The sequence below is a fragment of the Danio aesculapii genome, chromosome 23 (assembly GCF_903798145.1).
Source record: "Danio aesculapii chromosome 23, fDanAes4.1, whole genome shotgun sequence".
NCBI lineage: Eukaryota > Metazoa > Chordata > Actinopteri > Cypriniformes > Danionidae > Danio > Danio aesculapii.
In genome coordinates, this window is record NC_079457.1 from 16618665 (window position 1) to 16634193 (window position 15529).

Below are 15529 nucleotides of genomic sequence, written 5' to 3' on the forward strand. Positions count from 1 at the left end.
AACAGGAAAAACTAAAGGAAACGCAAAGGTTTGGAACCACTTGAGGGTGAAGAAATATTCCTTTTTTTTGGTGAGCTATCACTTTCACAAGCTTTGGAAACCAGTAACCATTGACATGCATAACAAAAAAAAACAAAAATGCCATGAAAGTCAATGGATATAGGTTTTCCAACATTCATCCCTTTAGTGTTCAACAGAGACAATAATCTCAAACAGGTTTGGAAGAAGTTGAGCTTGAGTAAATAATGACAGAATGCAAATATTTGAGTGAAGACCCATGGGCCTACCAGGGGCGGACCAGGTATGGGACCCTAGCACTGAAACTCAAAACACACTCTTTCTCTAGAGATATTTTTTCTCTGTAGATTCGTTTCTTAATGTTAAAAATATATTTAAAAGGAACCTTTATCTTCTTAATGTGAAATTGAAAACAATAAATTCACAAACTAACTACACAAGTTAATTAGCCATATTTGTGATTCGATTTTAATGTGCATGTGCAGTACGAAAGGAATGTTCCACTATTCATGGGGGCCCCTGGTTCTGAAAAAAAGTAATGACGGTAAAATCAGTCAGATTTGATTGAACATATGATAGAAAATCTATAAAAGAGCTATATAATTAATATTAGTTTCTTGGCATTGGCTGGGGCCTCCTAATTCTCAAGGGACCCAAGCGGCTGCTTACCTTGCTTATTGGTTAAGTGCGCTCCAGGGCCTTCAAATGGATGTTGGTATATTGCAAAGACACACAAAAATAAGTGACAATTATGACTTAATATAGAGGTTATTTTATTTGTTTATTATAAAATACAAAAGTTTTTTACATATTACATAAACATATGGACCAAAGACTCCTCCACAACCCAGAGTGTTCCAGTCCACAGCGTAAACCAGAAATACATCACCTGCTGTTGAAATGTGAAGTGTTTGTTTGCCCTTTAACCTCTCGCTTCTGATTTATAGTATCGTTAAATGAGCCGTAAAGACGTCACTAGAATCAACATAGCTAAAACTTCCAAGACGTTTCATTAAAATGCGATCCTTAAAATGTCTCTGCTTGCCAGTTTTTGCTTTGGTGTCCATGCATTATAATACAGTTAATTCAAGTGTTTATAAACTACACAATGTCAGCAACACAATGTCAATGCACTAATGGTCCTCTTCTGAGCTTTAAGAGGTCGTCATTAATCGGCGTGGGGTCCGAAAACACCAAAGTCAACGTTCAAAGGCATGACTCTGAAAACACACGACCCAGACCCGCTTGGACGTGAAATGGCAAAAAAGCTGCCTTGGAGACACATACAGTACAACAGTTACAAGCCTTAAAACATTCAATGATAAGGTGCTTTTCATTTCAAACCGGTGCCTACGTGTGTGCGTGTGGTTTATGACAGTGTTTTCTGACACTCAAACAGCAGAGGATAAATCTGCTCCACGGCAGACGCCACAGTCTGTACATTTGGTCCTGGAGAGAGGAAAAGAGGGTCATTAATAATAAGATTCAATTTGAGTTAAGCTTTTCTTTATGTTATGCTATAAAGCAAGCTCTCAATAACAGTCGGTCAAAATCCAAACATATATTTCTCAACATTTTACTGTTTGATAAAGTTCTTATATGTAGCAATAATAATTAAACAATAATAAATCACATGCATTTTTATTCCATGTCAAAGACAATGAGGCAGAAAATTAAAGCTATAAAAGTTTTAAACGGAGCTTTAACTTTTTACGCTAGAACAGAGATCCTTTGATTTGGCACACCATCCCATCTGAGAAGAGATCGACATTTCTACATTAACATAAGCTTCTTTTGTTTGTTTGTTTTATTGCTCAGCTACAAAAAAGCCAGCTGAAACTAAATGTTTAAATTAAATGGATCTGTGAATGAATTTGATTTCTTAATGTAAATATCGTCACTTGACAGACAGAAATCAATGCAGAAAACATCAGGGAGCAAATCAAAGCAAAAACAGGTGTTCCAGTGAACTTCATTCTGTTATAAATGGTTTTTAATATGATAAGTTTATTATAAAAATATAAACAATTAAACTGTATTAGTTAATATGAAGCTGTGTTTTTTTAGTATGATTTAATAATATTAAATCATAGGGCAGGGCGATTTGGCCTAAAATCAAAATCTCTATTAATTGAACATTTTAACTCGATTACGATTAATAAATGATTATTTTAATTGTTTATTTTTTGCTTTCATAGTTCTGTTAAGTTTTGTACAGTAAATAAGCTCACATATTACAAGTGAGAGATTTTTGAAAGAAGGGTGCATTACTTGATTTTAAAATAATTGAAGGAAACACACACTATCTACTATTTATGGTTATTTATTGAACATCAACGTTGAACAAATAAAATTAAAACACACATTGCCTACAACCACTTTTTTTCTTATAAATAGTGAAAATAAATAACTTTTGTAAACAAAATTAATTATTTTTAATGTTATTTATATTAAAAGTAGAAAATAAGCAGTATCTCTTCTAAATAAAAATAACTCCTATATATTCTGTAAAGCAGTGTTTCTCAACCATGTTCCTGGAGGACCACCAGCTCTGCACATTATCCATGTGTCCTTAACCAAAGACACCTGATTCAGATCATCAGCTCATTAGCCTGAAAGACCTGTAATGGGTGCGACAGACAAAGAAGACATCCAAAACATGCAGTTCTGATGGTCCTCCAGGAACGTGGTTGAGAAACACTGCTGTAAATAATATTTTAAACAGTGCATTTCTTGCATCTTCTGTAAACAAATATTTTAACTTTAATAATAATGGTTAACTATAATTCAGATATAACATTGCATATCTTGCAATGTGATTATTTCGGATGCATACTTTGTGACTTCGATGCTGAAACAATATATTAGTGGATATAGCAATTCAAATGATGACAAAACACTTTCACCCGTATTTTCACATTTTAGATTCAGATATGCATTTAATACTCTGCTGTCTATGTATGTAAAATCAATTTTGCATGATTCAATTGTAGACAAATCTAACCCATACATTTGTGTAAAAATGTTTTCATGCAGACAAAAATGGAACAAACTCTAAAATATATAACTTAACACAAAACTTATATAAATGAAAATAATTTTAAAAAGCCAATTAAAACTGACTCTTTTAGGATGAGCTGAAATAGATATAAATATATATGCAGATGTTTCATGTACATATAAAACACTTGGAAACAGTTACGAGTGACTTTTCCTCAGTACTCCAGAGCTACACGATTCCTGTGGGATGCCTTTAATGTAATGTAGCACAGCAATCAAGGAATAATTCTTTAAAGTATGTGGCTAATGCAGTAATCTGTATGAGCCTTACAAACCCTGATTATGATAGCTGGAAATGACATTGAGTGTTTTACCTGTAACAGTGATATTGCCTGTGGAAAACACCTGCACTGTACTCCTGAGGTTTTTGATTCTGTATGACGCAGCAGGATGAAGCTCGGGCTCATAGCTAAAAATACACAACATAAACACTGTGTTTGTCCATTTTAGAAGAACATGTTGCAAGATCGCTAAATGCCACATACGCCATTTCACCACTAGAGAGCACTGTTCCCCCTTTTTAGGCTCTTTTGGTTCCTATGGAGCTGGTGGTTACAGTTCATCTCTTGCAATCCAGTCATAAGTGGCCATGCGAGACACATTACTGTTCACAGCTGGTATTAACATGCATTTCAAACGTGTCTCCTGTGACCACTTGTGACTGAATTTCATTGCAAGGAAGGTCTCCGATATCAACATCACTTAACTTTAATATACATCAGTGTACTGTTAAACGCTAGATTTTTAAATATAAACCATTGTTCACACCAAATTTAAATGGTCGTATAATGTTTAACAAATGTGCATCAATCTATTAGTAATCAAACTATTAAAATGCATAGCACACTGAAAATGTAAGATGTACTTGTGAAAAAAAAAAACCATAACATCTTACCTGGCAATGGGCCGGTTGTTCTTAGTGAACTCAATGAGACGGATTTGAAAAGGCATGGAGCACACCGCCAGCACATTGACAACTTTAAAGTCCGAGAACCTCACCTGCAAATGGGAAAACACCATTTGCGTGTCATTCAGAAGCTCTACAAAGCAGTTTATGAAATTATCTGGTAGCTTTAGACACCTTAAATCCCATCTTCTGTAGACAGCGGGCTAACCGTCGAGCGCCTAGTTTGGCTTCTTCCTCACTAAAGAAAAAGACGCATGCATGAGATTTCCCAATAACCAAAAATATAGGATATATCTGCATAATATATTGTTTCAGCTATGACAAGGCAATGTGCACATCCGCAATATTTTAAAATGCATGTAATTTGTATAATAACTGCAAAGTTTACACATTTTTTTTCTGTTACTATGTAAACATAAGTGATCTTAAAGAATTCAGGGGCAAAAAAAGAGCATTTGTAGCTTTAATTAAGATAAATTGCATTTAATTTATATAGTAAAGACTGTAAAGTGTTCAGATTTCCCAATTTATTTAGTTTATTATATGTTATGCAGATGCAGTATACCACAAAATCACTGCAACCATTCTAAAATAATGAATGAAGTTATTCAAGCAATCTTGTGTAAGATTTCATATCACAATATATATATGGCAGAAAAGCAAAAATAATGCAATATCATGCAGCCCTAGTATATTTACATAACAATTAAGCATTACAAATAAAATTTATTTTCCTTGTATTTTTCATGTATAGACAGTCAAGATGCCAACATTGTCAAAAAAATCCCCATTTACACAAATACACTAAAAACAATGCATTGTGTATGCCAGGCCAGTAGTAAAAAAACACTACATGCTTGCACACTTAAAGCCCTATAGACAGTGTTGTTTTAGTTAAGTCTTTTGTGCATGCCTATAACTGAACACTTGAAGCAAATAACACATAACCACATTTTTGTAGTTTACACTGAGACGATAATGGTGTAGATTTGGAAAATGTACACTGAAACTGCATGAAACACTTTCAGTTTCTATTTGTGAAAGGTTCTGTGTAAGCACCCCATTAACAGACTATTTTAAATACAATAAACTAATTGGGGCTTATTGTTGTGAGCGATTTTAGTGAGACCTTGTTGCTCCAGTGCAAATAATTTTCCCTGATGACCATATAGAGGCAGTGATACGTGGTTTCCGCAGCTTCATCAGAACTTTCTGGAGAATAAAAACAAGACAGAAGCAACAACAGGCATTAATGATTGGCCATAAACTGATTAATACTGATGTTGTCGAGCAGAGGGTGAAAACAACATTTATTGCATCAATTGTTTACAAGTGTGCATGATTTTGTAGTAAACTATTAGACACAATAAAATTAATGTAATACAAAACTAGCATAAGTTGCTCATTAAAAAAAATTACACAATTTTGAACTTTAAACACCGTAGTGGGATGTCACGCAAATCATCTCACTACTTCTACTTACTCTACTTTTGTCAGTTGTATTCATCAAGCTCATTCATTCAATTCTGATTATTACTGTCAGATATTTAAATAAAAATAAATTAAAACATATGATTCATTATTTATTAATAATTGGCAGCTGTTATTTTTATTTAACACCACTGGCTATAGAATGAAAAAAGGCTGATATTACAAACTTATAGTTACTATTTAACTGAGTAAAGTTGTATAATGTCTGTTTCATAAGCTTACCCTTTTGCTAGGCAAAATAATAAAAAATGTGCCAAAGTTAGATTAAACATGTACAAAAAGTTTGTCAGATAATAATGTTGGCCTGTTAAATATTAAATGGACAAAATGAATGATTTGAGGATGCTGCTGTAAACTGCCAATTTAAAACATCATCAAAACAAAAAGTCTTTCATTCACTGAGTAGGAAATTTACAAAACATTAGTAATGACTAAAACCATATGTATGCAAAAAGCTGTTAAAAAACTTAAATACTGCTGGTATTGCTCGATAGTTATTAAAATCTGTATCAAAAAAAATCTAAAGTGAAGTGTTAGTGTTTCCCTAATTTATTTAATTGAACAATTTTCAGCATTGTTACTGTTAGAGGGAAAATCAACTTTGGAAAATGGTTAACTTCATTTGATTACAAAATTAGACAGACCCAGTTTTTGAGGTGTATTTAGACAAAACAATAACTGGTTTCAAGGTTTACCATAGTTTAGAATAGTCAAATTTTCTGTTATACTGTTCATGCAGTATATGTAAGTATTTATAAATTTTTTATTTATGTACTGTCAAAGACTACTTTATTTATTTAGCACAGCAATCTCCAACAGCAAAGGACCATCCACATCAAAAGCTGGTCAGCCCACGATAGACTCTTTTCACACTTCCGGGTTTCTCAGTAGTGGAAGTCGTCATAGATGGGACAACTAAGTGCGCAGTGAATGGGCCAATGCAACAAAAAATTGTTTTACAATCCTATTTGCTAAAATAATAATAAAAAAAAAAAACTCCACGATGATGTATAAAGATGTCTGGTGGTGGATGAGAGGATTCCCTCTAATGTGCAATGTGTAAAGCGTTTTGAGTGTCCAGAAAAGTGCTATATAAATGTAAGGAATTATTATTATTAATAATAATAATAACATGTTCAAAAAAAAGAAAAAAATTGTGAAACTGATGATGACAGCCAGAGGAGAGAATAACATAAAATCTACTGTCCTGTCCCATAGACGCTGCATTAGAAACCCCTTGCACACGCAGTAATTTGTTTTCTGTAATTTGACACAAAGATGATATACTACATTTATAAATACATATAAATGTTCATACATTTTTAAAAAAAATTGAATATTAAAAACTTTAAAGGATTTAAGGTGCTGATGACCGTTAAACGTGTCTTGTGAAAAAGGGTCCATTTAGCAAACATTTGAAAAAAAATAAAATAATATATATAGCTTATGCATCTACAACCGAGCATGCTATGAGCCTGAACAATGCAGTGGTTTACTTTATATGCAACAAAAAGTAGTTTTTACCAAGGCATTTAAAAAGAATAATCACAATACCATAACATTTTTATCCAAGGCTATCATACTGTCAGATTCTGCTATCTCAAATTTAGTAATAGGGTATTGATGACTTGTTAATGCTATTATTAATTTCTCCATGCTAAATGTACATTAATCCATTCCAGAGCAAAACAACTCCTCTCCAAAGCTCTTACTTACTCCCACTTCAGGCTTGTAGATGACATTTGTCCCCTCCAGGCCGATGGTGCGCAGGTTTAGATGGCACCTGGTTCTGAAGACTGATACGACATTGGTAACGATGATATCAAGCGCAACATCATTACTGGGTTCCATGGAGCCGCTCTAGATGTTTTGCTTAGCTTGTCAACCCCTTTACAGATGCATGTCAATTAGCAAATACAACCTGCAAAAACACAAATATTAACGTTAGATGAAATTAGAAAACAGAAATGAGATGTTTAAGATGGCAATTTCTAGATTTAAAACCCACAATAGTTGGTGTCTGCATGTTTGTGCCAGGTGCTATGGCTATTTTCATGGTGAGAAAATGATTAGTTGAATTATATGATGTTTATCCACAATAGTTCCAGGGATTCATTAACTGTGACTATTGTGCTCCAAACAAAGGCATTTAACCTCAGCTTTTGCATGGGGAATGACCCCTGTAATAAATGCACAGCAAGATACTATGAATAAAACATTAAATGTTACAACTACTATTTGCATGTACAAAAGTGTTCTGCTTGAGCAGTGCAAAAACTGCAATTATTGTACGTCTTTAATTCATTTTGGGTGCAAACTAAGGTTTCCATAAATATTGGCACAGTTTGAACAGATCAAGTGACAAAAACGGCCTGCAAGACGTTGTGCTTCCTTAGCACCAATTCCTTACAAATTCCGCTACATTGCATCGTCAAATGCTCGATTTCAGGATCGTTTATTAATCTAATAAACACGCGTATACTAAGTAACGTTAACAGAAGAAATTCAAAAGCAGGACACAATAACATTAAACCTAACGTTACATGCAAGTGATTCCAGTCAAACAGCTAATAAACGAGCCGCGCTGTTTATCAAACAGGAGTCAACGTCTATTCACGGGGATGTATTCGGTTTAACAACAGATCCAGAGTTTTAGTTAACAACTAATTGGTTAGCAAACCCACTGAGCTAATAAAACTTTCACTCACTTGACTGGTATGAAGCGTCAAATAGTCCGTTTCAGGTAATTTTATTATGTGATGTAGTAAGGAGTTGCTAAAAGAAGGGTGTAAAGTTTTAAAGCACACGCATATGCGAATAAAATGAACGTTGTGACGATCACGGAAAGTAAACAAAAGCGTTAAGACGCAAACAACAGACCACCGGCGATTGTTGTCAAGGATGCCTCGGTTCCTGCGCGAGATGAGAAACTTTCCGGTCAAACGCACTGAAGCGCCTCTATGCGGTTGGGAGGAAAATAGCGGCAAAGTTTAATGGTGGGCTTTAACAGAGAGAAGTCTAATGGAAATGTTTGTACTTATTTTATTTAATTAATTAATTATTTTTTTTACTTATTTCTTTTTATAATTACAAATTTTGAACACAGAATATACAAGTGAAATAACATCATTATATTGACATAAAAATAAATACAATATAAAATGAAAAGAAAAAAATTACAACAATTATTCAAAGACAAAATTTAAGGCTTTAAGATAATTAACAAGTTCTTTTTGCAGTTTTTTTTGTTTCTTTTATTGTACAAAGGTAATGACCTATTTCTATTTTAAAGTGAGTAAAATTAGTTTTTTTTACTGCCCATTTACAATTATGAATAAAAATGTTTCCATATATGAGCAAATTAACAATATACCAAATTTTTAAGTCGACTATATACTTTTTATTCTTTGTATATCTTTTATTTTTTGAATTCCAATGCAATATTTGTTCTCTGCTTAACAAAAAAGAAAAGATCACAGCAAAACAATTTTGTATAAATACAATCATAAAATAAATAAACAATACTCTCTTCTTTTATCATTACAAAAAGCACATTTTAACTCAACATCTCTACAAAATTTTGCAATTACCTGTTTTACAGGATAAATACAATGAACAGTTTTAAATGATACCTCTTTAATTTTATTTGTTATACAAAAATGTCTGGAAATCCTAACAGTCTCGTTTCAGTTGACATCTTGAAATTGTGATCCTAAAAAATGACTGAAGAAACACTGACAATCCGGCTAATCATTCTAAGATAATTATGGTAACATATTTTTTTCTTTTATATTTATACCTTTCCATTTAAGACTAAAATCTAAATTTGTATTTTGAACTATATCGTTTTCTAATAATTTATTAAGCTCTGAGTGAATACCATTAATTACCATCATATACTCTTTGACGGGTATATAAAGGGAAAATGTTTCTAGAAACTCTAAATAGGTAAGCACATGACCATTACTATTTAAAAGTTGTATTTAACAGAGAGTAGTCGATGTACATTTCTCATACTCCACTACTAGTACTACTACTAGTGCCAATAAATAAGAGTTTTTGTTATTAATCTATTTATTTTGTTAACTTTATTTTTCACAAGTGTTACATTTCTTACAAAAGACAATGTTTTATAAGGAGGTGAAAAATTACTTCTGTACTGTAACATAGTACTAATAAAAGCAATTAAAACTGTCCATTTGTGAACTTTTTAAATATTTCTTTCATGTAAAGGTCATCCTTGTAATAATATAATTATTTGTTTACTTATTTTTTTCTGGGTTTTTTGTATCGATAATATTGCCTTTTTTCACCATTGCCTTCTAATGTTTCTTCTATTGTCATGTATTTGTTGTTTAAAGCATAAAAAAACTACTACTAGTGCCATCTTTGGATTAAAGAAATGCTTATTTTAGCAATAGGAGTAGTGAATTTTAAATAATATATCTTGCAAAACATAATATTGAATTTAATTTTAATTTAAAACATACCCCAGTATTAATATTGTATAAAATATATGTCTTAAAATGTCTTACAGCATTACCTACCATAAGCCGGTTGCAAAGTTATTTATTTGTTTCAAAACTGGCTATAACTTTCTAACAAAAAAATATGTTGAATCCAAGGGCGTCATGGTCATCGCCTCACAGCAAGAAAGTTGCTGGTTCTAGCCTCGGCTGGGTCAGTTGGCATTTCTGTGGGGAGTTTGCATGTTCACCCCGTGTTCATGTGGGTTTCCTCCAGGTTCTTTGGTTGGCCCCACAAGTCCAAAGACATGTGGTATAGGTGAATTGGGTAAGCTAAATTGTCTTGACTAAGTCACTAAGTGTGTATGGATGTTTCCCTGTAATGGGTTGCAGCTGGAAGGGCATCCGCTGCAGAAAACATGTGCTGGATAAGTTGGCGGTTTATTCTGCTGTGGCGACCCCAGATTCTTAAAGGGACTAAGCCGAAAAGAAAATAAATGAATGAATGAAAGAGTTAATGAAGTTGGCAGTTCATTCTGCTGTGGCAACCCCCAGATTAATAAAGCGACTAAGTCTAAAAGAAAATGAATGAATGAATGAATTAATGAATGTTGAATCCAAGGCTGATTACCCCTTGCTAGTTAACTGCTAGCTGGCCAAGCTAGTTCTTCTTCAGAATCTTAACATGGTTAACTATGTTTATGCAACTGGCTCCAGATGTTTTTTCTTTTTTTTTAAACAGAAGCATTTCCACCAGAACACAATACTGCAAATAAACAATTAATCAAATTTAAAGGGATGGTTCACCCAAACCTGAACCTTTATACTGTAGGTTTCGTTTTTCCCATTGAACATGAACTACGATATTTTGGAGAAGTTTGGAAAGTGGTAGCCATTGACAAAGAGAGTAAAATAAAATACTCAAGTCAAATGCCAATTTTCAACATTTTTCAAAATATATTTTGTGTTCAACAGAGAAAAGAAACAGACAAACGGTCTTGCTCAAATGACGGGTGAGTAAATTATGACAAAGTTCACCCCAAATTGTAAACAATTTCTTTTAAAACACAAGAAATGTATTGATAAACCGAAAGTCAATAAGACCAATTAAAAACGCATATAGCTTGTGTATATACTTTTTTCATAACATATTTCATTAAAAAAATCCTCCTTCTCTCGTTTTGTCCATACATATTTTTTTAGGCAGAATCAACCTTCATCCTAAAGGTCCACTCTCCATTTCACCTGCTATCAGATTAACAGCATCAGAAGACACAGGTAGGTTTTATAATTTTTAAGTTACCCTGCTTAATATATTCATAATCATAAAGCATCAACTTAATCACACTGAGATGTTCATAATTACTTTAGAAAGTCCAAACAGCTGCTGTATTAAATATAAGGGAGACACTAAAAATGGTGGTTTTGCAAACACTGCCAATTTCCTGGTTGTTTTGACAGTTGAGTTTGAAGTTTAATATTAGTTTAAGACCATTGTGTAGTCTCTTTATTACCATAAAGTAAATTACAGGTTTATGATATTTGTTTTAAAGCTTTGACACTTGTTTTATAACTGATGTTGAGTAATAGACAACATTTAGTAAGACGATTTTTGTGAATCACTCTGAACATGTTGAACCTCCATGATTATTACTTGACACTTTAACAGTTATATATCGGCCATCTGTTCGTGAGCCTAGCAGTATCATCCAGCATCGCATTGTGTCTTTTTTCCGAAATATTATTCACAGATTTTTATGGCTGTGTTTATTTTGTCCTGTCTCAGGTCCAGGTTTAAGGCGGTCAGCCACTTTTGTCTGAAGTGGACACATCTGGACAGAATGCATTGTTAGCTTTTTCTTTTTGCATTTTCTGTAAAATGCAGAATTGAAGTAGCCACTCTGGCATGACTTAGAAAAGGATATAACTGAGAGTTTTCAGCTGTCTGAATGAATCTTTAAGGCTTTTAGTGAATTAACTCATGACACCTAGATTACACGCTGAACCAGCCTCAGATAAATAGCCCTGATTTATCAGATGTGATATTATAAGAGAGATTTTACTTTCATCCGTCCCTAATTTTTCTCATTCATACATGTTTACCCAGTCATTCTGATTTTACTAATTTGGGCTCGTTGAACTCTGTTGCACTCCAAGACCCTTGGCTCTCCATCCAAACTGGCCGTTTCCCAAGCAAAACAGCACAATAGCTTCAGAGTGATTCAGTGCTGTTGTTTGGTTCCTCCTTGGTTACCAGATAGGCTTTGTGAAATCTCAAGGGCCTCTCTGGCAGAAATATACTGAAGTAAATAAAATAAATTGTGTGTGGAAAGCCCTGCAGAGATGTCCAGAGCTGTTTACTATAAAGCCTGAGATTTAAAGCAGGTTAGAGCCGTGTCAGACCACAAGCGACGTCCGCCGCGCCCCCTGCCCGACTGCAACTTCAGAGACTTAAGTGTGTTTATAGACTATAAAATAGACCTTAGCATCATTGAAATTCTCTTCCTGAGAGAAATAATGCGCCGTTCATTAAGATAGAAGATACATAAACAGACAGAACAGGCAGAGTAAACACGTTCTCCATCACTCCCTTGCTCCTCCGCGAGCCCTGCCCAGGCCCCGACCACCAAGATCCTCTCCGATCTTCTGTTCTTCTATCCGCTCATCTTTTGGATGGGGAAAAAAAACAGAAACAGTGAGTCGATTCCAGAATCATCATTCTTGTTTAGGTCAGAAAAAGGAAACGCTATCGCTGTTATCTCCTCTGCCAAACGGCATAAACATGGCTCGATGGCTTAATATCAGCATGACGCAGCATTTGCATATTGTACTAGTAAAGAAGACATTCAAGGTTGTTGAGGTTAAGGAAAGGTCGGCTTAGTTGGAAAGTGTTTGGGGTTAGATGAGGGGAACTGGACAGGAGGATTCAGGAGAGAGGAGAGTTCTGGAACCCTTTAGAACCCTTGTAAAAGTGAAATCAAATGCATCTGGACGCCTCCGTGTCGAGTTTGAAGGCAGACGCTGAAGCGCCATGTCATATTAAACATTGTTTGTGCTGTTTGATGTGTTGCTGAGGTAATGAGGCTGATTTGTAAACAAAGATGGGTGGAGCATGACCTCCACTCTGTGTTTACATTGGGAAGGAATCACAGGAACCAAACACTAGGATTGCAGTGCTACAATACTGCATTCTGGGTAGTAATACACATTGGGGAGCAGCCATCTCAGATATTCTGTTCTTTACAGATGAAAATACTCTGTCTTTGTTTTCACAGCTTTATCGCAAGGGTTTTCAGGTAAATAAATGATGTCATGTGACTAAAACCACTTCCAGTAAGCAGGTCTTCCTCAGGACACTATAACAGGAATAGGCGTAGAGCAGCAGATCAAGTGGGTGAAGGTGATCTGTTAATGGAAATGTTTGTACTTATTGTTTTAATTTAGCTTATTGTTGGTGTAACACATTACAAGTAATGCGAGTTGCGTAATAATGTTACTTTTCTAAGTAACAAGTAAAGTAACACATTTAAAAAATAAGTAGTTATATTTCATTTACTTTTTTGAAAATCTAGCGCGAGTTACTTTTTAGTTTAATTAACTAGCTTTTAAAAATAAATTGCTTAATTAAAATTAAATTACTCTCAATGAATCAGGCAGTCAATGACAGAATGTGTTCATTAGTTTGAATGCATCAAAGAAAACGTAAAAGGGATTGTCTCGATGGACAGTGATTTTACTTAAGGCAAATAGTACAAAAGTAGCAAACACATTGCTTTAAACTTTCAATAATCTATAACGTAACGTATTACTTACAATGAAAAGTGACTAAGTAATGCAACTAGTTACTTTTTTGGGGAGTAGCTCAATATTGTAATGCATTACTTTCTAATGTAACTTTCACCAACACTAGCTATAAAAGACCCTAGACATAAGGGTTAGTAATAAGATGTAAATATGATCATAAGGGTCACATTTTTATAAAGGAGATTTATACAAAATCTGGAAACTGAATTAATAAACTTTGTCATCTGTAGACTAGTGGTCAATCCGCTGACATATAGCGCAACTGCACTGTGGGCGTCCCAAGTTCAAATCCCAATTTGTGAACTTTTCCTGACTCTGTCCCCCTCTCTCTCTCCAACTTTTTCTTCCTGTAAATATTTACCATCCTAATATGATAAAGACAAAAGTGCAGAACTTTAAAAAAATAATAATCCTTAAATTAGCTTTACACTGATGTATGGTTTTTAGGATAGGACAATATCTGGCAGAGATGTAACTATTTGAAAATCTGGAATCTCAAAGCTAATATCGAGGCATATCCTCTTTAAATGTTGTCCAAATAATTTTTTTCACAATGTATATTACTAGTAAGCAATTAAGTTTCGATATATTTATGGAAAGAAATTTACAAAATATCTTCATGAAACATGATATTTACCTAATATTCTAATGATTTTAGACAATAAATAAATAAATATTTGACCAATACTGTGTACTGTTGGCTATTTCTACAAATGTACCTATGCATCTTAAGGCTACATTTGTGCTCCAGGGTCACATATGTAATATGTGGTGACCAAAGATTTTTTTTAAATGTAGTTTTCTATAAAATGACATAATTTTTTGTGAAACTTATTAATGTGAAAAAATGGAGGCATAAGACTTCCATGTAAAAAGGAAAAAGTGCTGTTTACTTTTATCTCATGAAAAAGGCAAATAGTGAGAAACAAATTACAACAATGTGCTTTTTCTTTTGTATTTCCTACTACATGTTACCCTTTCCTTGATATCGTTGCAAGCATATACAGTATAAATCAGCCAAAATGTGGTGTTTCCTGAGAGCTTGTAAATAGAGAAGCAATTTATGGAAAAACTTCCCAACTGTGTTGTAAACTCAGAGAGCAAGAGCGAACTCAGATCTCTGCATCTTTATCACATCTGGCAATGCAGAAAAGCAAACCATCCGAGTCAGCGAGCAGAGAGAGAGTGCAGGACTGATAAAGTGAAATAAAAATGAAAGGGACTCGACCACAGTCACAGAGAAAGAGACACACACACACACCTGCTCTTTGCACTGGTTTATTTTCTACAAGTGATTTAATGTCAGTAGATTTATGCACACTGTGTCTGGTGTTTCAGCACTGAGTCATAAAAAAAGAGCAGACGTTGGGTGTGTGTGTGTGTGTGTGTGTGAGAACAGACCATAAACAAAGATCTGGGAACTTCCATGTGTTTACACCATCCATACTTAACATTTAAAACACAACCACTGACACATACTGCTAACTTGTTTTGAAATCAATATAGTGTTCAATTGTGTAGTTCAGTCATTTGCATAGAAAACAGATTCTTATTCTGTTCAATTTACTTAGAAATAATTTAAATAGTTAAAAAAAGTGTGGTGTGTAATTTCTTCGCCATAATTTCTTTTACCAAATAGAATTATTGGTTGGTCAAACAGATATTACCTCCTCAAAATGGCACCGTGGAGTGACCCAAATAATGCCATTGTTTAACCTTGTGGTGGTGCTCATGCCACTGGTTGGCCATAAGTTGTTATTAGTGCTTGTGAATTTAAGTATGA

General features: G+C 34.0%; 1 protein-coding gene across 1 annotated transcript; it reads right to left on the reverse strand.

Moving 5' to 3' along the window:
- Nucleotides 1–774: 774 nt before the first annotated feature.
- On the reverse strand, nt 775–8386 carry tbpl1 (TBP-like 1). The gene is made up of 7 exons (XM_056449990.1): nt 8185–8386; nt 7193–7397; nt 5115–5197; nt 4160–4223; nt 3974–4077; nt 3393–3487; nt 775–1467 (listed from the first exon to the last, which is right to left on the reverse strand). Exons 2-7 carry the CDS (start codon nt 7325–7327, stop codon nt 1388–1390), a joined length of 561 nt encoding a protein of 186 aa, XP_056305965.1. The 5' UTR covers nt 7328–7397; nt 8185–8386; the 3' UTR covers nt 775–1387.
- Nucleotides 8387–15529: the final 7143 nt, after the last annotated feature.